General features: G+C 49.4%; 1 protein-coding gene across 2 annotated transcripts in view; it reads right to left on the bottom strand.

The window, feature by feature from the left end:
• UBE2E1 (ubiquitin conjugating enzyme E2 E1) overlaps positions 1-18,031 on the bottom strand; it is a 57,277-nt gene extending 39,246 nt beyond the window's left edge. The window contains exons 1-3 of one of the 2 annotated variants that reach the window (XM_040963591.1): positions 17,874-18,031; positions 16,499-16,682; positions 12,658-12,708 (exon numbers count right to left, since the gene is read on the bottom strand). In XM_040963591.1, the coding sequence (XP_040819525.1) occupies positions 12,658-12,708; positions 16,499-16,650 (203 nt within the window). In that variant the 5' untranslated portion in view covers positions 16,651-16,682; positions 17,874-18,031. The remainder of the gene's footprint in view (positions 1-12,657; positions 12,709-16,498; positions 16,683-17,873) is intronic. The other variant, XM_040963597.1, reaches the window with a different exon arrangement.
• Positions 18,032-20,612: the final 2,581 nt, after the last annotated feature.

The raw sequence follows: 20,612 nt of genomic DNA, 5'->3' as shown, positions 1-20,612 counted from the left end.
ATGACAACAGTCCTGCTGGAATACTTGGAGTTTGCTACTATTTGTATTCTTTTGTAACTCTCCATTGCCCACAGTATAAGGCTAGGCAAGCTTTTATGCAAAAGCTAGCAACTCATACAGAGTACAATCGACCGCACTTTCTACAGTTCTTTCAGTCGTTTGTATAAAGTGAGTACTAGAATATCATTCTTAAATTAGCAAAATTCACTCAAAGTCCAATAGAAAGTTCTTAAAACGGTTTGTATTTTGGTTATATTATTTGGAGGTGTTTCCCTCTGAGTAAATTAGCCATGTTATATTCGTGCTGTAATTTTGTCCCCTGAGTAATTCTGAATCACATATGTAAAGTTTCCACACTGGATACAGGACAAAACGTCCGAAGGGTCCTTTCTTTCCGTTATGTATTAGTCTCGTAGGGGTGATATGGGAGGCAGGGTGAGAAACGGACCCTTCAGTCAGAAAAAAACAGCACTTCTTTAAGAAATGTCGTACTTTCTTATCAGTGGGACCCAAATGCCTCCTGGCAACAGTGTTTTAAGATAGGCTGGAATTGCTTTTCATTTTATGTCACGTGCTATAGTACATGTAACAGATGAAGAGAGTTCACATACCTCGAGTTTCAAAACACCTAAGAAGAATTACTGCTTCCCTATTTATCAGCCTCATTCTCTGTGTTGAAAGATGTACTTGCTTATTTGAAAGCAGAGACAGGTTCACTCCCCAAATGGCTGACCAGCCAAAGCTGGGGTGGTCTGAAGTCAGGAGCTCCTGGGTCTCCCATGAGGATGCAGAGGCCCAAGCACTTGGTCAATCCTCTGCTGCTTTCAGAGGTGTATCAGCAGGGAGCTGAATTGGAAGCGAAGTGCCCAGGACTCCAACGGGCACCCATATGGGATGCCAGTGTCGCACAGGGTGGACTTAACCTGCTGTGTGCCACAACACCAGCCCCTCACTGTGTTTCAACCTCTGCTTTAGACTAAATGTTCCAGCCAGCACAACTACCAACTGAGAAACACTATTACTACCCAAAAGCATCTACCAGACCCAGCCAACCAGAGCGCCTCCGATCTGCCTGCCCTCACAGCCGTGCTGGGAAGAGGCAAGGGCTGCATTCTCAAATGCTCCCCTATGCAGGCTCTGAGACCAGGAACCCAGGAACCCAGGCAAGCAGCTACAAAGACGCCTGTGCAGTTGTTGTCAGCCTGGGATGCTGCCCAGGCATTTACACAGCATTCATACTGCACCCAGTCTGTAGGTGAAGACCAACTGAGCAGGACTGCACCTCCTTCCCCCGAAGTGGTGCCCACCAATACCCCAATTTGCCTGGTTTGCTCCATGAAAGCAGAGACATTGTTCTTTTTAACTGCCAATCTCTTCAGTACAGTGGCACAACTGTTAATGCTTAGTAAGTGTTCAAATGAATGACTAGGCATGGCGAGGAGCTGCTATTTAAAGCTGCACCTTACATCAAAGGACCACACAATGGAACAAGCCAGGGTAGGCAAAGACCCAAGCACTGGCATTGTGTCCATAATGTGCACTGCCCAGCCTCGATCACTGAAATGGGCAGAAACACAGGCAGGGCACGCAGCACGCTCACTGAAAACTGTCTGGCCTCAAGACAGATGCGAAACTAGCAATAAGATCTAACCAAAACAGGGGCCTGGAGGGGGGGGAACAGGAAGGATTCTTGGGGGGTAGGAGGAGGGGAAATTCCAAAAATCTATGGAACTGTATCATAAAATAATAACAACAATAATAATAACAGGATTTAACTAAAACAAAAAAATTCCTGATGAAGGCAGACAAGTCTCAGGACACAAATGACATGTGCTCAGCAGGCTGGATTTTTCAACCTCATTCCAAGATTGTAATTACTAACACTACTGGACTTGGTAAATATCTATTGGAATGTGAATAAAAGCCTTCAAAGCCTGGGCCCTTTGTAATTCATACGCACAGGCAGGTAGGCAGGCAAAGTTATATCTGCTGTTTGAAAAGACAAGGGTAGAAAACGGTTTTCTCTCTCTAATGAGCAGCTACAAGAAATTTCTAAAACAAACTGGCAAACCACTCTTTTTTCTTAAAGGAGCAGGAAGGACACAAGCATGGGAGAGAGTCAGAAATGCAACAGTGCACTAAACAAGATTTCCCAAAAGTGAAAACGCAGCTTCAGCCTGCAGTACATCAGCACCTATCCTGAGCCTGGACTGAGACCATCCAACAATAAAACAGCATTTCCTTCTATATTCTGGCAGGCTGGCTGGTAACGAGTGCATTCATCCTCCGGGAGCTGCAAGAGCATCAGAAAGGGTTCAGAACTGAAAGAGGACCGCTGTTGGAGGTGTTTCCTGGGAAAGTGACCGAAGCTGAACCATAAAAAAACACTCACCACAGAAAGATTTGAAGAGTGGCTCCAGGACAGCAAGGCAAAGTGAAATACAGCACTAGTCACGGGTGGGCAGGATGGACACAACTGTTACTATTTTTCTCTACCGAGTCAGTACTTTGAAGACCGCTTTCTTTACAAATTCATTATCAAATCATACCTCATCAGAAGCAGGACACCCAAAACACCCTTCCTGGCTACAAAAATCCTAAAAACTGCTCGGTGTTGATTTTTCCCAATATTCTGTCCTAACTCGCAGATATCACAACACAGAACTACCTCTCTCGTCCACAAATGTAGGTGCAGGTAACCACAGGAGGGGGCACGCCGTGCTAGAGTACACTGACTCCAGTAGAACCAACTTCAAGTTCAGCTCTGACCTGCAGCTTCTCTTTAGGACTGGTCCCCATCACACGGCAGTGTTTATCTGTGAGAACATTTGTGGATACGAAGCTGCATAAGGAGGCAATGTCTCCTGGGGCTCCCAGGGGAGGAAGCAGCCAGGCCCGGCTTTCCCCGGGTCACTCAGACTAGCTAGTAGCTTCTGATGCTGCTAACTTAATGGCTTGTCTCTAAACACCCATTATCCCAATCGTTTTACACACACCTGTTTTGAAATATTTATTTAAGTTAAAGGAAAGTTATTTTTCTTTCATGTGTATAACAAATTCTCCTGGGTGTTTGTCATAAAGCAAATGCTTTCTTTCAGGGTCTTTTATGAATACCAATTCAGTGATCGCCTTTTACTTAGGATAAATGTGTTCTAGCAAAATCTGCTAAGAAATTTTTCTAACATCAATTCCAATAAATCCCCTAAAAACAAAGATGTATTCCCTCAGGGAAGCAAAGGTGAAGGGTGGTAGAAGAAATTTAAATTATTTCTAGAATAAACCTTGTGTGTACCCAATACACTTTGGTGCCACATGTACTGTTCACTCTTCTGGCAGCCTCTAACATTTCCGTGATTCAACCAACCACCCTGAACTAGGAGAGTGCCTCAAGCCCAACAACGTCTTAATCCCACCCTCTGTTAGCAAGTTTTAAGCAGGACAAATAGCACCTGGCAGGATGGAAAAGTAGGTCAAACGGTACATCACTTTAAGAGTTCTGGAATATCCAGGCCCGGTGCAGCAGCCTGGTGGTTAAAGTCCTCACCTTGCACACACCAAGATCCCATATGGGTGCTGGTTCTAATCCCAGCGGCCCCACTTCCCATCCAGCTCCCTGCCTGTGGCCTGTGAAAGCAGTCAAGGACGGCCCAAAGCCTTGGGACTCTGCACCCATGTGGAAGATCCAGGAGAGCCTCCTGGCTTCAGATAGGCGTAGCTCCGGCTGTTGCGGCCGCACCGGGAGTGAATCAGTGGATGGAGGATTTCTCACTCTGTCCTGAGGGGACCGCCGTGTCAGAGCACTGGGTCTCATGGCCATCTCTGTGTCCTCACTCCAGCTTTTGGAGCATGCCAATCCCAGCCAGGAGCAGCTGATGTCTGAAGTCATGCTGGAAAACCTGGACCAAGCTGCTGGTTCCAGCCTTCAGCCCCAGCCGGAGGCCAAGGCGGGCATTGGAGAACTGAATCAGCAGATGGTGTCTGCGTCTCTCTCCTTCTCTCAAATGTTTAGAGAGAAAGAAAAATTCTGCCCTAAAGTACAAAAATTATATCTACTAACTTCTCTGGATAAACATAATGAAATCTCCTAGCTGCCGAGATAAACATCTCTGCCTTCTTGAAAACCATCCCCTTTCCCATCATCCCCTCTAAACTGAGTCTGTCACATGAAAGTCACAGCAAACTTGAAGGCTGAAAATCCAATGTCCACCTGCTGTCTTAATCTTTCTCCACCTCACAGCAGCGTTTCAGACTTGGTGGCCACTTTAACTTCCCATACTCTGCTTTCAGACACCACACTTTTGCTATTCCTTCTCTCACGTCTCCTTTGCTAACTTCTAGTGTGTTCGTCTGAAGCCAGATGTCCTGACCTCCATCCTGAGCCCTCTGCTCACACCTGTCCTCTCTAGGTAAACCAGAAGCTGTAGAGCATAAATTCCTCCAAATGTCTCTCACACTCAAAAGCTCCTAAGGTCCAATAACCTAATCCTAGCACCATCCATCACCAGGTCTCAGGCATTCTTCCCAGGAGGCCTTCCTCCCATTTTCCTTACAGCACAGGGAAAGCCATGTAAATTATTTCTGAATAGTGTTACTTCCTTGTTTCAAAACCTTGAATGCCTCCTTGTTCCCAGAATGAAATGCAGACTTTTTAAAAATTTATTTATTTATTTATTTGCAAGTCAGAGTTATAGAGAGACTTCTATCTTCCATCTGCTGGTTCATCCCCCGGGGTGCTCAGTCAGTGTTGGGCCAGGCAGAAGCCAGGAGCCACCCACGTGGCTAGCACAGGCCCAATCAACTTGGGCCATCTTTCACTGCTTTTCCTGGACCACTATAGCATGAAGCTGGAACGGGAGTGGAGCAGCCAAAACTCCAACCAGTACCTAATAGGATGCCAACATCGTGGGCAGCAGCTTTACCTGCTAACTCTTTGCCATGGTTCAAGGGATCTGCATCTCCTGTGGCAGCCCACACCTCCAAGGTAATTCTGCTTCCCTTCACCTGGGATGTTCTTCCTGTGTTCTTTACAGGGCTATGTCTGATCCTCTCATGTTCCAGGTCTTTGGCTCAGCATGTTGACAAGCCTACTGAAGGTAACCTTCATCACCGCCCTCCACTGAGCTCTTTCCTGCAGTCACCACACCAGTGATGGCACTGCACTGCCTACTGAGATCCAGGCTTGTGGAGTCTAAGCCCAGCCATCTGAGTCACCTACTGAACAGCGCCTAACACACCGCAGAGAATCTAACATTTCAGTGGCTGTGGCTTGACTTACCTGAGCTGCCATTACTCTGGGTATCACTGCTTCCTTAAACACAACACTGATTTGTAAGATTTCATCCCATCTAAAACTTCTCCCAAGCTACACTATTTCACGCTGCTTGAAAACGTGCCCGGATGTCTTCTGTCGCATTGTTTATTTGGGATCTGTCCCAGACCAATCGCTCATCTGTCAAGTTAAATAGATTCTGAAAAACCCCATGTCCTGGTAGTATACGGAATGATTGCCATTTCAACCCTGACAGACCCTGCCATGACCTCTCTGCTGTCACCACTGAAACTTTAGTACTGCCAGAGGTCACCATATAGACAAGTCAGATGTGACACCCGTTGGGACCAGCTCCTTCACTCTTGCCTTGCATTTCAATATTTGTCAATTCAGGTGAGCACGTTCTTTGGAAATACAGAATTCAGTTTAGAACTATTTGGCTACAGTATGAGTGGATCCACATCCTGAACCCAGTAAGCAGAACTGAGTGATAACTTTAAATTACTCTGCGAATTAAAATCTTGGGCACTACAGGGCTTTTCTGTCTTGGGTGGGACATCACTTCAGCCTTCCAAAGGAAACTCATCTGGGTCATGTGGAAGCATGGTAATCACCTGTATGTTCAAGACAAACAGCAACAGCATGGGGCAGGCCCCTTGGGTTCAAGCTTGGAGAGCTGTTAGCCTACAGAGTGCGAGGTCTCCCAGGTGATACAAGTACATTCTGACACCAGTTACTAGGCCTTTTGTTTCACTTAGAGCATGGCTGCCTAAGAGAGGCTGAGTCAGAATGGGCTTATTATGAAGTGTGTTTCACTTCACTGATGACAGGGCTTGTGTCAGATGTCACAGGCAGGTGCCAGCATCTCTAACACAACCAACTGAGAGAGCCTTCCCGTGGGGACACCTCCAAGAAGCACACTACCTCAATATCAGGTGTTGGCAAACAGTGACCTGAAGTCAAAACACACCTCCAAGGGGCTCCTCTCTCCTTTCTACATCTTCTCCATACAGCCTCAGCACAGACTGCTCTTCCACGCCACAGAGGGGTCAGCACGCCCCTCTGACTATGGGAAGGCAAAACTGCCACAACCACTTGGGGACCGACTCAGACTGCTGCCAATGGACCCTGGCAAAACAACAGCAATCTCCAGCTCTTCTTTCGGAAGAGGGTAATAAAAACCACCTGAAGGAAATCAGGCTTTGTATTTGTTTTCACTTAACATTCACTGTTTACCTACCCTTTCTTGGACACTGTAGGCCTGCAAAGATCCCTGCTCCCCAGAAACTTCCCATCGGCTGGAAAAGAACAAGCCAGGGACAGATGCTGCTGCTTCGCAGTTCCACGCAAGCAGCAGCACTGCTACCCAAGCGCCCAAACTGCTTCTAATCCTCCAGAACACTGTCACTCTCTCCACATTGCAGGCTACCAGTCTTTCCAAACTCAGCCTTGCACTTCTGGCCTCGGTTCCACACTCCAGCCCTTCTCCACAACTGTGTTTAAGGAAACAGTGCCGTTTCCTGCTCCTCACTCTTCTCTCCATGTATACTTCTTCCTCCCAACCCAAAGTACTCCTGAGTTTTAACAACTGTGAAGGCCACCGCCAACACTGCCTTGGCCCCCCCGAGGGCTTCTGCAACGTCACACACACTCACCTCCTGTTCTACTGTTTCTTTCTCCACATGTTCCCCCTGGAGACACCCCTCAGCACGCCCTTCTCAGTCCTCTCGCCCTGGACAATCTCCGCACTTGAACCACCAAACTTTCAAACCCAACATGGAAAAGTTCCAGCCTGCGCAACTATGCCAGCCCAATTCACACTTGGTGTGTTCAGCTCCCAAATACACCTGTCATCATGACACCTGCAACCAGTTTTAAACAATTCCACAAAGCAGGTACACAGAGATAAGGGAAAGACAGGGCAACTGCTGACAAATCCGGGTGAAGTTGGGGGGAGGTGGGGTTCTGCATCATTCTAACTCTGCAGGTGCTTGAAATTTTTTAAACTACACAAACTGTGGAAAACGTATCAGGGTCAGTACCAAAGACCGAAATCATTACCCGTGACTTTTCAGGAAGTTTATAATCTACTCAATTTGTCTAATCTAATCTGGAAGCAGGGAGATCTGCAAGTCCAATAACTGGTAGATAATAAGCTCAAATATATAATCAAATGGAAAATACTTACTGAAGGCCTACTAAGTGGCAGCAACATACTAAGCACTACGTGCAATCAATGAAGCATAGAACTCCTCACTGTACGGAAAGGCTCTGCACCTGCTAGTCTTCCTTCCTGACTCATCTACTTCTGCTAACGGCAGCACCATCCTCCCCTACAGCCAACAGAACCACGAGTTCCTTTCCAAGTTCACACATGTTCTCTCAATCCTCCGCCTCCCTCCTCTGCACTGAGGGCCCACACCTGTCTCCTGCTGCAATCCCCCTGTCTCCTGGCTCCCTCTGGCCTCAGTTTACCTGCTGAGCACTAAAGAACTGGCTCCTGCTGCAGTTTCACCCAGTTCCCTAGCATCTGTGGATGAAATTCAAAGTTTTTGCCTCACGCTCCCTACTTGGGTTTTGCTACTTCTCCCACAGTTTCCAGGCGCACTCCCAGCACCAGTGGGGCTCTCTGCCTCCCTCCACTGGGGCAGTCCCTTCTTCCCAGTGCCTCCAGCAAGCCTTCTCAGATCACCAAGTGCCCTGGCCACAAGCCTCACACCCAGCTCAAGGTCATCTCTCACTCGGCTGAACCTTTGTAACTGGTTATTTGCATGTATTACTTACCAAGCAATATGCACCTTCCCAAGCACTACACAAACTGTGTGTTTCTGACCATCTTTACAAGACTACAAGCTCCTTGAAGGAGAGTCTTCTCACGTTCAACAGGCACTGGAGGTTTCTGATGGCAATTTACTAGCATCTTTCACAAGTACTCAAAAACCTGTGTGTTGCCTTCTCGGCTAGAAATATTTTTCTCAAAACACTGATTTTTCTTCTCAGTGATACATTTTATTGTGCTACAAAGTCTTTCACTTGAGCCATTTTCACTGTGCAATTCGCTATTACTAGTGGCAATTACACTGACAATGTCACCACTCTCTCTTTCTAAAATTTCTTCCAATCCAAACACAAACTCTATACTATCCAAGAAAATTAACTCTCCCCTCGCCACAGTTCCTGGAAAGTGTCTACTTTGGGCTGTGGCGGGCTGCCTACAGATTCCTGCAACACTAACATGATTCACTTGGTCTCCAATCAAGGCTCCAGGCTCACGCAGGTCACAGTCCCAGGCCAGACCCTCACTCCTTTCCGGGGCTCCACAGTCCATTCGATGGACATACACCCCTTTGGATTTTGGGGGTTGTTTCCATTTTTTGTCTGAGTAATGCTGTTCTGTATACTGACACACAAGCATTTTTCACTGATCCGGGATGTTTATCCTGGGTCCACGGTGACTTTTTAGCTTTTGGAGAAACAGCAGTAATACATTTTTGCCATGCAGATATGCCTCCTGGCAAACTCAAGAGTTCCTACTACTTTGGAAAGCAATTCACTCCTGGATAGTTGTATTTCCCTCCAAGCCACGCAGGCCGAGGCAATGCACTAACTTCCTGGGCCTGACCCTACCTTGGGTGCTGTTTGTGCTGGTGTTCCAGACTCCAACTTCCAACTGCCTTTACACTGTCTTTACACACGTGGTAACGGCAACACTGCAAAGGAACACTAGGACAAAACTGATCGTTCACATGTCCAAGCCACATTTTTATCCTTTGCACCTCTAGTAACACCAAATGAATGAAAAAGTACTATAAGCAGGGAAACTTTCAGCTCATAAGATGACAGATTTTGATAGGATGATTTCTATTAAACCCATTTCTTACACCGCAACAGCCACTTACCACACGAACTTAGACAGGACCCTACCATTGCAAAGGGTGGGCCCCACCTCACTCTAAACCAGGGCTAGGAGGCAGCGACTGCTGAACGGACCCTCACTGCGACGACCACATCCCAGGAGGCAAAGACAATCGTAAGCTCACAGAGACCGCCTGGCAGGGCACACAGAGGCAAGCCTGCGCAGCAGAAGAGGCCACAAGGAAGGGCTTTTGCTTTTTATTCCACAAAGTCTACACGTGAGGTTTTCAGAAACGTGCATTCTTGCATTACGGCTGAGCAGCTTAACACACAAATAAAGCAAAGGCAATGCCAGTCAATGAGAATGAGCTATCAAAAGGAGGCTAAAGGGGCAACTGTAGTAACATCACCATAAATCACACACAACTTTACAGCCCTGCAGGGTCACGAAGGCAGGCAGGTATTGTAACTCCCTATTAGATGAGGAAAAGCAGGTTGAGAAAAATTAACTTTTTCAGATAAGTGCACTGATTTTTAAATTGTTCTTCAATGGGCGTTTAAGCCATTTTTAAAAGTATGATTTAGCAGTAAAATGTTAAAACCCAACTGTATCAGATTATATAATACAGTTCTTCCAGAAAAATACAAAGCATTGATGCTGTCAGGTCTCATCTTGAGGAAACAGCAAAATAATGACCACAATGTAATAAAGTGGTAGTAAGGAAATCCATTTTCACTATTCTCCCCATGCTTCAAATATTTAAACTACTTCTCAGAGACAAGCATCCCCTCCTCCAAAACGTGATTTTTTTAGGTTTCACATGAAAAACTTACTCGTAACACAAACGTTTCCATTAAATAAAATCTAAAGTTTAAAGGATTTAGGCAAAATAGACCATTTATTACGTGCAGACATACTGTCAACAGACATTTGTGTCTCCGGGCCAGTTACACAGCTGTAACCAGTCCGTTTAGCAAAGCCGGAGCCCTGAGCTATAAATCAAAGCTGCAAAACCGACTCCGGTGGCCCAGAGTTCACCAGCCATCCACAGGCGTAACTCTACAGCCCGAGGTGGGGCGCGTTGCAGGGGACCACGACAGTAACCAAGATGACATCTTCCCCTCTAGAAGAAGAATGACAAGCAGGAGGGCGAAAACGCCCAACCCAACGCACAGTGGCTGGGGGACTCCCGGACAAAATACCGGAAGAGCCAAGGCACTAAAAGGAACCAGTGATTGTTAGGGTCATACAAGGCTACCAACCTCTGATCTGGTCATTAAACTACATTTTGCTCTTAAAAATAACTACTTCACATAATACACAGCATTAGCAGTTTATATAGTCGTACATTATAGCGCATTTAGCAATTGCATTTCACACAGATTTGCAGCTTACTTCAAATCTAATTTTTTTGTTGTTGTTGCTACCATTGTGAACCCAAGCAACACACTGGAGCGACTCTCCCCCTTGATTTGCAATAATCAACCATTTCATGAGATGTTATCGCGTGCCAAGTGCAACACATTAATAATGCGTTTAGATTGAAAAATGCACAATGAATACTGACTGAAGAAAGGAAGACTTAGGAAGGGTAGAGAAACAAGATATAGAAAACAGATTATTTAGTTCACTCAAAATGATTCATCGTTGAAATTACAATCACAGTGGGAATCTCAAGGCCTAACTGCTTGACCGGTCAACTTTAGAAAAGTTGTTTAAAACAGTGCAACCAGCAAATGTATCATTTGAATCACACATTTTAATTGGATGCTAACTTAAAAGTATCCCAAGTAAATTACCCATTTCCATCTTCTAACAATTAGTGCACTTAAAACATTAAACAATTAAACGGCATCAGGTACCAGCACAAAAGACTAAACGCATTACAGGGAGCTGAATATGGAAGCTGCTACACAAACACTATTATTAACTAGGCAAGCCAGCCCATCTCCCCTGACCAGAGGAAAGATTCAGGTTCCACGCTGAAGGGACAACTCTCAAAGTCACCAACCGACAGCTCTCCTGCGAACTCAGTGAAAATGATGCGCCATTCAGGTGCACTTTTAGTCGTGCTAGTTATCGCAATTCACCTCCTGAAAATCTTCATTTTAACAATCTTAAAGTTGGCTTCAATGATGCATAAAAAAGTCCTACATGTTTTAATAAGTGTTATTAGTTTTGAAGGCATTCTTAAAAAAAATTAAAAAAATAAAAAACACCTTCCAATTTGATCAGCACTCACAAGACACACAAGGAAGAGAGTCAACAGTAAGTACGCCGGCAGGTGCAAGGGCTGTTCCCATACCACCCCAGGCTGGCATGGGCCTCCAGGTCCACAGGGAAAGAACAGGCCATCCCAGGCCTCCGTCTTCATCATGATTCTTTGTGACCTTGAAGGAAATCCTCAAGACGGACCCGCAGTTCAGCCACACACAACCTGCAGCTTACCAGCAATTCAAACTCAAAATGACTCCTCACAACCAGGGGAAACCTCCACCAATAAGCACCTTGCACCTCATCAACGTTAACAAACGTATCCCAAATGGCGGTATTAAGAGTCTGATCCTAACTTAGAAAGTTCAGCGCCAAAAAGCAAAATATCTGTTATCTTTCTCTATACACAAATTCTTGCCTCGGGCCACAGAACGCTTTCTTGTCCATAACTTCTTCTCCCACCTGTTACCTTCAGAACGCTTCTGAAATCTCACAACCCATTCCCACGCCTATCGGAAGTCAGGCTAAAATATTTCTACTTCAGTTTTAAACTATGGGGGCTTCAGAAGGAACAAGGAACCCCCATTAAGTACATGTCCTTCAGAACATCAAGCCTGTCGCCCTGACTTCAACAAAACCAAAACGGCTTTCCTAAAACTGTTCCAAGACCGAGAAACCCTGTGAACACAGGTTCAAATTGTTTTGAAACGAAAACACACCTATACATAGCTTTAATAAAGCGATATCAAAGGGAGACACCACCATGGAAGAGCTCAAATCTGTAAATTAAAACAAAATCTTTTCATCAAAGCCACAAACTATTTCCTGAATTGTTCTGCCACATGCCCAACACAAAATGACACATCCAATGTTTAATCGTCTGCTCTATCAGCTTGGCAGAGCAAGAACAAGGGCAAAGCAGTCCTTTAAACCAAAACGCACCTCAACATCGGAGTTGCTTTTTTTTTAACATCACCCCTAACCTCACATCAAAGACACACAACTGGGCAAGAGGTGGGGCGTCTCTAAATGTACTGTTTGACTCCAAGCATAGAACCATCCAAATACATCCCATTCTCTTCACCACAGTCCTCAACTTGTTGGAGGCTCATCAAAACATTACTCGGGTTAATAAATTTCAGCTGTGACTTGATTTTTTTCAGCTGTGACTTTTCTTTTTTAGCACCAAAACAAGCATTAAGCAAAGAATGAAAATAACGCTCTACAATAAACATGCGGGGGGCGGGGCGGGGGGGGGGAATCCAAGCCAGGGGTTAGGAGAATTTTTAAAAAGTGAAAAATCTGAAAGGCAGCTCACCTGCAGTTGGGCGGAGGGTCTAAAGTGATGTCTGCCAGTTCCTTCTGAATCCTGGAGAGACAAACACAGCAGGATTAGGCGCTGGCAGCCGGGCACCCGCGCGCAGACCCGGCGGGGAGGGTGGCTGCGGGGTGGTAACAAGCTTCGGGCAGTGATGCGGCGGCCGGGGGTCTCAGGTCATGACCTACACTGTGCGGCTTTCGAAGCAGCCTCTACACACCCAGGCTGTTTCTCCGTGTCCTCAGTTTAGGACATAAATTAAAGTACCCGTCCCCCGGCTCCTTCCTTCCCCTGTGCCTCCTCTGGAGAGGAGCTGAGAGGAGATGAGACGCGGCCGTCTGGCACCTGCCTGGCTCCAGCCCTGGCCGCCCCCGCCGCCCAGAGAGACCCTCACTCCCACGCCGGCCGGGCCGCGGCAGGAGAGGGGTCCCGGGACCGGCCGGACACCCCTGCAGCCCCGAGTCCCGGGCGACGCAGCCAACATGGCCGCTCCCCCGAGGCCCCTCGGGCCCTGATGGACCTGCCGGCCCCGGCGCCGGGGCAGCCCAGGCCGCGGGGCGCGCCTCGCCGCTGAGCAGCCGTGGCCGCCCGCTCCCCTTGGCCCCGCGCGGCCGGGCGAGACGGCGGGAGGGGTGTGTCCACGCGGGCCGCGCTCGGCGCCTCCCCCAGGCCGCCCGCCCGCGCGCACGCACGCCCCGCCGGCCCGCGGCCCACACAGGTGCACCGAGCGCGGCCTGCGCCGGCTCTCGGCCCACCTTTCCGGACCCGCTCGGCCCCGGCCGTCCTCACTTCCCCTGGGGCTCTCGCCCTCCTTCCCGGCTCTCCAGCTCGAGCGGGGACACCCGAGGCCGGCTCCTGGGCAGAGACCCCCAGACTTCACAAAGACCCCATCCCCCACGCGCAGGGCCGAAGCCAGCCGCCCCAGGCATTCGCGTGGAGCCTCTGGCCTTTGTCTCAGGCTCACCTACGTGCGCAGAGCATCAGCAAAGTTTGGGGCCCTCACGCGTCTCCCACCTTCTCCACGTTGCCTATTTTTATAACCTTTCCTCCTCCTATCACGCGAAGCCCTAACCGACTGTGTCACAACTTAGAAATCTCACCCAGACAGTGCCGAAATAAAGACAGGCACGCAAACGGGAATTTGAATCACAATGGGTGCTTTTCTCTTCCAAAGATTTTCTGGGGGTAGGAAGAGAGGGTAACTACTTGCCTGGAGGAATGGGGTTTTAGAAGGTGCTGTTTTTCCACGTTGCAAGTAGAGAAATGAAGGGTGACAATTGGGGAAGTTCTTTCAAGCTTCCTAATGGAGGACATTTCCTGTGCCCTGCAAATCTGGTCAACTGCAGAGAGAGGTTTGCTTCAGGTATCAGTAATGCCCGGCCAGAGGCCCGGGCATCCTGGCTGGCTCACTTCTCCCTGTTACACAGAAAGCTCAGGGAGCCTGCTATCCCGAACCAGAACCTGCAGCCCTCAGATTAAACGCATTTTAAGGCAGGCAAAAAGGTCGTCCCCCTGAGCCCAGGGCATATAAAAACACACAAGGACTTCACTTCTTGCCAACTCAACTTCTGCTAGAAAACTTTCACTGAGAACGTAGCTGCTGCTTTAATACCCAAAAACTGCAATCCACACAGCTCCGTGGCCACTTCATCTGGCGGTCAGTGCTTACAGCAGTTGCAGAAGACTAGACCAGCAAGAGATGGCCAGCAGTCACTCCAGTGCACTGACAGTTCCTCCTGGTCCCGGCCACTCCCAGGGGGAGCCTTCCCCTGCCCTTGGTGTACAGGCCACTTGGCAATACGGTTAGGTTATAACCCATCCCTCTGTCCACCGTGCTGCCTTCTCACTCCAGCACCTGGCACTGGTGCCCCTTTCAATTCTACAGGCAATACCACCTTCCAAACGGATGCATTTTATACAGCATAACTCCGTAGGGTATCATGAACATCCACCTGCCCCTCTTTTTCTTGGGTTCACAGTCTGTCTCCATTTTTTTTTTTAACTTTTACAATTAACCTTAGCTTTGCTTTAACACCAACAGCCACCTCTATCGGAATACATCACAGTGAAAATTGAGGGGAGAGGAAAAAAAAGTCCCTCATGTTACTGATTGGAAATCACGATCCGTAGCTCCAATTGTCCTGCCAGTCATTTCCAAACAAGTTTTTAACAATGTGTGTCTACTGAAAAATCCTTCAGCCACTACTGTTCACTGATACGGAGCAGGCTGTGGGAGGTTTGTGCTTTACTGCAGGGACTTTGGCAAAATATACAAATACTAATGGCCTAAAGCAAACACCCTGCCTTGGGCAGGTCAGGACAAAAGCTGAATGAGGACCAGGAGCCTACAGGCAGGGAGAGAAGTGAAGGGTTCTTGTCCAAAGAGAGAGAACAGGTTCCATTGCATGAGAACTGGGTAGGGCCCCGCACATTCAGACCAGACCCACCGAAAACGAGAACCAGCTGAGGCATCTTGCCACTTAACCTAAAATCACACCACACTACTGAAAATAAGCTCAAATCACTCCATCACCTTGCCCATAGTTAAGTCACCAACACAGAGAAAAGTCACTAAGGCAGAGAAAATGACAGAGGAAACTAAGTATAAATTCCAGGGTCAGGACTCAACAGAGACCTGAAGCTTCATATTCCGTTCTCAGAAAGATCTCTAACTCATCACTCGGATTCCTTACTAATTTGCTTTGTCACTTCAAGAACTAGCTGGGTAGGGAAGCATTTATGAGTGTCTGAGGGCTCCCGAGAATCTACTATAGATTATTGTAAGGGTCACGGGATCACAGGATATTACTGAGAGGATACAGATAACAAGCAGTTACCTCGGCAGGCTTAAAGAGCCACTGCTGAATTTCAACTGAAAACAACAGTGGAGTAACACTGCCACAGCCTAAGAGCAGACAGCATGGGAAAACACAGAAATGAGGCTCCCTGAAATTTGGTAAATATAAGTTCTCAACAGCAAAACTGAATCCCCAAAATAACCACTTTACAGTCATTTATGTATACACTTACTTCAACTCTACAAACTAGAAAAATTTAAATTCCTTCAGGCAATATGTCTTCCCCTACTAGTTTTTTTAAAAAATAATTATTTGGAAAGCAGAGGAAGAGAAACAGAACTTGCATGTGCTGGTTCACTCCGCAAAGGCCTGTAGCAGCCACGGCTGGTCCAGCGCCAGCCAGGAGCCAGCATCTCCATCAGGGTCTCCCATGCGGGTGGCAGGGTCTCCTCCAAGGTCTCCCAGGTGCATTGTCAGGAAGCTGGAGGTGACATTCCGTCCCAGGCACTCCAATATGGGATGCTGGTATCCTAAGCACTAGCTTAACACAACCACCTGTCCCACCTACGTTATTAATTTATTTTCTACCAACGAATGAGAGTCACTTACTCTTTATGCAATTTGTGGGGAAAGTGCTATTCAAAAAAGATCATCTGTGCAACAGGTGACCAAAGAGAAACACGGCCACAGAATTCATTTCGATAGAGTTGTTTGAACAGCCATTAGTAATGAACAACTGGATGACAGCCAGGCTTGGGAAGGGTCACACATCAGTGATTGATAGGGTGAGTCGTCCAAACTCAAATTCAAGGGTCACCATGAGAGGCTTCCTACAAACTTCAAGAAATGTGAGACAAGCCCCAACAGCCACACGTGGACAACAATGAAAAACAGAAGCAGCAAAAGAGAAATCAGGACTACCCCCTCTGCATTTTTAAGAACACATTCCCGTGAGCACCGTACCCTGAATTCCCTGGGAGGCAGACCCAAGGCAGCCAGAGGCGCAGTGCCCTGGGTAGCCTGGCCGAAAAGCTAGCCCTTACCTCTTGGCGCTGGTAGACAGGAGTTTGGAGTTTTTGCTCATGCTGACTTTACTCTCCTTCTTCTTGGGGGTGTTGGTTTCTTTCTCGGTTGGCTGGTTGGAGGACGATGATGAGGAAGAGCTGGTGCTGGCCCTCGAATCGTCATCCGACATAGCGAACCCCCCACCCACCCCGCGAACAGCCCCTGCAAGGGGGAAGAGAAAACAAAACAAATCATGCAGGCGGTGTAAACAAGATGCTGTCAGGGGCTCCCAGACCGGGGTGCCCCCCACTCTACCCCGCAGCCCACTGCGTCCTCCACTCGCTCCTTCCCTCCCCCCCCCCACACCCCGAAAGTCTCCAGGCCCAGTAAGGCTTTTCTGTAAGTCGGACGCAGCCTTGCTTATTTTTGGCTCAAGTGGGGGGACACGGTCAGCGGCCCCTCCCTCACCCCCTGGAGCTCCCCAGCAGGCCCAGGAGGGGCAGGCAAGGAGGCGCAGGGTAGGGCACGGCGGGGCTGGGAGGGAAGGTCCCGAGGCCGGCTGTTTTTGTCCCGCTCTCCGGGGGTCGCGGAGGAGGGGAGTGGGGGGCAGTGGCCAGGGCGAGACTGCTGGGGGGCCACGAGCGGAGTTTTGGCGAGGTCGGGAAGAGAGGAGGGGCGGGAAGGAGTAAGAGAGGAAGCCGAAACGGGGGGGGGGGGGGCGCCCGGGGGCGGGGAGCGGGTGCCCGGGTGGGGGAAGGGAGAGGCCGGCGGGGGGCAGGGGCGGCGAGGCCCGAGGCCCCCACCGCGCCGCGCCCCGACGCCCCTCCCCGCCGGTCGGGCCCCTCGGTCGCCCGCCCCGGGCTTGTGGGGGTTGGGGGGGAGGGTGCAGGGGGCTGCGCCGCCGGTTCGGGGTCCCGGGCACACGCCCGATCGCCCCCTGCGGAGGGGCCGGGGGAGGCAGGGGCCCGGTCTCCAGAGCGAGGGAATAACAATGCGCCCGTCGACCCGGGAGGGGCTCCTCTCGGCCGCCCTCACCCCCTCGCCCTGGGCACCTCGGGGCTCCCCCCAACTCCCCCTCCCCCGCTCGCGGACCCCTCGGCGGCCAGTGGGGGGCTCCCGGGGCCGCGCTGACAGTTCGAGCCACAATGCCCCCCCCCGCGCCCCGACGCGAGCGGCCCCGCACCCCACGCGGCCCGGAGTCCCTGCCTATCCCCAGCGGGTGGGCCCCGGACCCCTGGGGCGCCCCGGCACCCCCTTCCTCCGTCTCCCCGCTCGCCCCCACCCCATCCCCAGCGCCGCGGCCCCGTGCCCGGCGGCCCGGGCGGCGCGGGTCGCGGGGGGAGGCGGCGAGGGTGTCCCCGAGGCCCGGCGGCGCGGCCGGGGGGCGGCGGACGGCGGGGGGGATCCCCGTACCTCTCTTTGTGTCTGGCTCCTCCGTGCCGCCGCGGCGGCTGCTGCTGCGGCTGCGGCTGGGCCTGGCCACTCGTGTCTCGCTCTCGCTGGGAGAGAAGCGGAAGTGCAGCAACAGCAACTATTAAACAGGCAATGGCTTCCCCCAGCCACACACGCTCGCACTCCCCACCCCTCCTCCTCCTCCTCCTCGCCCCGCCCCCACCGGCCCGCTCCCACCCACCGCGCTTCCCTCCCCCATCCCCCCCAGCCCTCCGGGGGGCGCGAAGAGGACACGGGGGACCCCAGGAAGCCGGCCCCTCCCCTCCCCGCTTCCACCGGACACCGGGAAAGGGGGCGAGGGGTGTGAATGTGCAGTGGTTTGGGGTCGGGGGGGGGGGGACCTGGATTCTGGGCGGGAGAGAGGAAGCCGGGGCGAGATGGGGGCGGGGGTGTGTGGGGTGCCGCTGGGAGTGATTGGAACTAGATGAAAAGAAGGGGTCGCGGGAGCAAGTTCTTTGCGATGAGAGCTTTAAGCGTGGGGGGTGGGGGTGGCACATGGGTGGAAAAGGTGGTTAGGTGCTGGCCAGGACTTTGGACCAGAGAGAAGACAGCGGGAACTCCTCCTAAAAAGTGATCCGTAGAAAAAGGGGGAAAAAAAAAACCCACAGAAATCCCACCACAGGGATTGGCCCAAAGGCTGGCACTTGCTTCCCTCTCTGGCGAATTATACCTGCCAGGAGCGGAGGTCAGCTTAGATACGCCTGTGAGAAAAACCCCAGTCGAGGACTTTTCTGTTCAAGGCACGAGGCACGTGCAGCTGTACAATGTCAGATCCAGTCACATTTTGTGGAAAGTGAGCCGGCTTTATAAGAGAGGATCCCGTGACAGGTGAGACCAAGGTGAATTGGGATTTCTGATGTCAGAGATGGCCGCGGATACCCCCCCTCCCCGCAAGCTGAATTAGGCTGGAGTTTGAATCTTGGGGGTGGCATCTCACATTTACATAGCAAATCGGACTTGGTTAGGTTGCGTGGAAAGTTCTGGGGACCGCTGGGTTTTCTTCACCTACACTATAAATGCTGTTCAAACGCTGTTTTTCAGAATATCTTTTACCCTTTTGAAATGTTGCTTATTTCACATTTTTCCCATCGGTGATTTTTTTTTTTCTTCTGAAGATATTAAGCCATCAGTACGATTTAGCTTCTCACCCATTCATCATTTCGCTTGAAGGAAGTAGAAGTCTGAATCTTGGCCACATACAACCACACCTACGGGTCCCGTCCACCACAGTGGACAGCCCGGGTAGGCTTCCATGGGCCTCTTTAAATTATGTCACTCAGATTGCCATTTTCCATGACAATGACAGCTGGTTACCAGAGGACAACATGAGATACAGTGGCCATGACATAACTAGAAATCAGGAAAGCTGGCCTGCTCACTCCCCGGTGAAGCCGTTTCCAGCTGTCAGCCTGCAACTCCCAACTTCATCAAGACTCATAAAGTAATTGTGCACACTCCTTGCTCAATCCTGACCAGGAAGTGAGCCCAGTATCTGCCGGGAGTTGTCATAGGTTTGAGGAATCCAGAAGCTAGAAGGAAACTTCCAGGGCCTGGTGTCAACCTCCCATCTCTAGACTGGGCTATCCTCCTTTCCCCAAAGGCTCTAGATTTTGTACAGTTCCCCAAACATATCTTCCTTGCTGTTTGGCTTCAAGAGTCATGGTAGTGCCCATAGGATCATGATAATCTTCGCTGATATTTGAAAATAAATCAGTCTTCAAAACAGATTGTATAGGGGCCAGCTCGATGGCTCAACCGGCTAATCCTCTCCCTCCAAACATCCCATATAGTCCTGGCTGCTCCAACTTCTGATCTAGGGTCGTCATGTTTGTGGCTAGGGAAGGTAGCAGGGGACGGCCCGAAGCCTTGGATCCCTGCACCCACAGGGGTGACCCAGAGAAGTTTCCTGGCTCCTACCTTCAGACGGGCTTACCTCCAGCTGTTGCAGCCATTTGGGGAGTAAACCAGCAGATGTAACATCTTTTTCTCTGTAAATCTACCTTGCCAATAAAAATAAATAAACCATTTTAAAAGATTTTGTACTTTTTTGTATTTCCACATATTTGGAATGCTGATACTGTAAAACACATCCACACTATTAATGTAACCAGCAAAAATATATATATATTATTAAAGCATAATAACAAGGATTAACATAGGTCTTAGAAAATTAAAGATTTGATTGGCTGAAACAGAGTGACAGATGAATTTTTCTTTAACAGTGAGTTAAACATAAGTGGTATATTTAGCCGCCAACTAGTATAATTTTTTAAAAACCCGAGCATGGCATTTTGTTTTATTGTAAATACATGCTTGAACTAATCCCTGGGGAAATCACGAACTCTAAGGGCTCATCAACGCAGGATCTCTCGCCTCAGATCTGGAGGGATCCTAACCATGGTCCAAAAGGGACCATTCTTTCAAACACACATTTGTTTAAGGGTGGGGCTTTATGGTTTTGGAATGACTTGCTGAGGGAGAATTTAAAAAGAAAAAAAAAACTCAAATTATTTAGAAAAGAATCTGTTTTCAGAAAGATATATTTATATCAGATTATTTTAAATATATGCTTGGCGTCAGGGGAAAAAAAATTTAACTTCCAACTACTGGTTCTTCTTCTTAGGGACCTCAAGGCCTAGTGGGCTGGTTTCCCTGGGCCTCAGCATCTCATCTACAAATGACAAGAATCACCGCGCTGTA

The sequence above is a fragment of the Ochotona curzoniae genome, unplaced genomic scaffold (genome assembly GCF_017591425.1).
Source record: "Ochotona curzoniae isolate NIBS_2020 unplaced genomic scaffold, NIBS_Ocur_1.0 contig_1302, whole genome shotgun sequence".
NCBI lineage: Eukaryota > Metazoa > Chordata > Mammalia > Lagomorpha > Ochotonidae > Ochotona > Ochotona curzoniae.
This window is presented reverse-complemented; position numbering and strand designations above follow the sequence as displayed.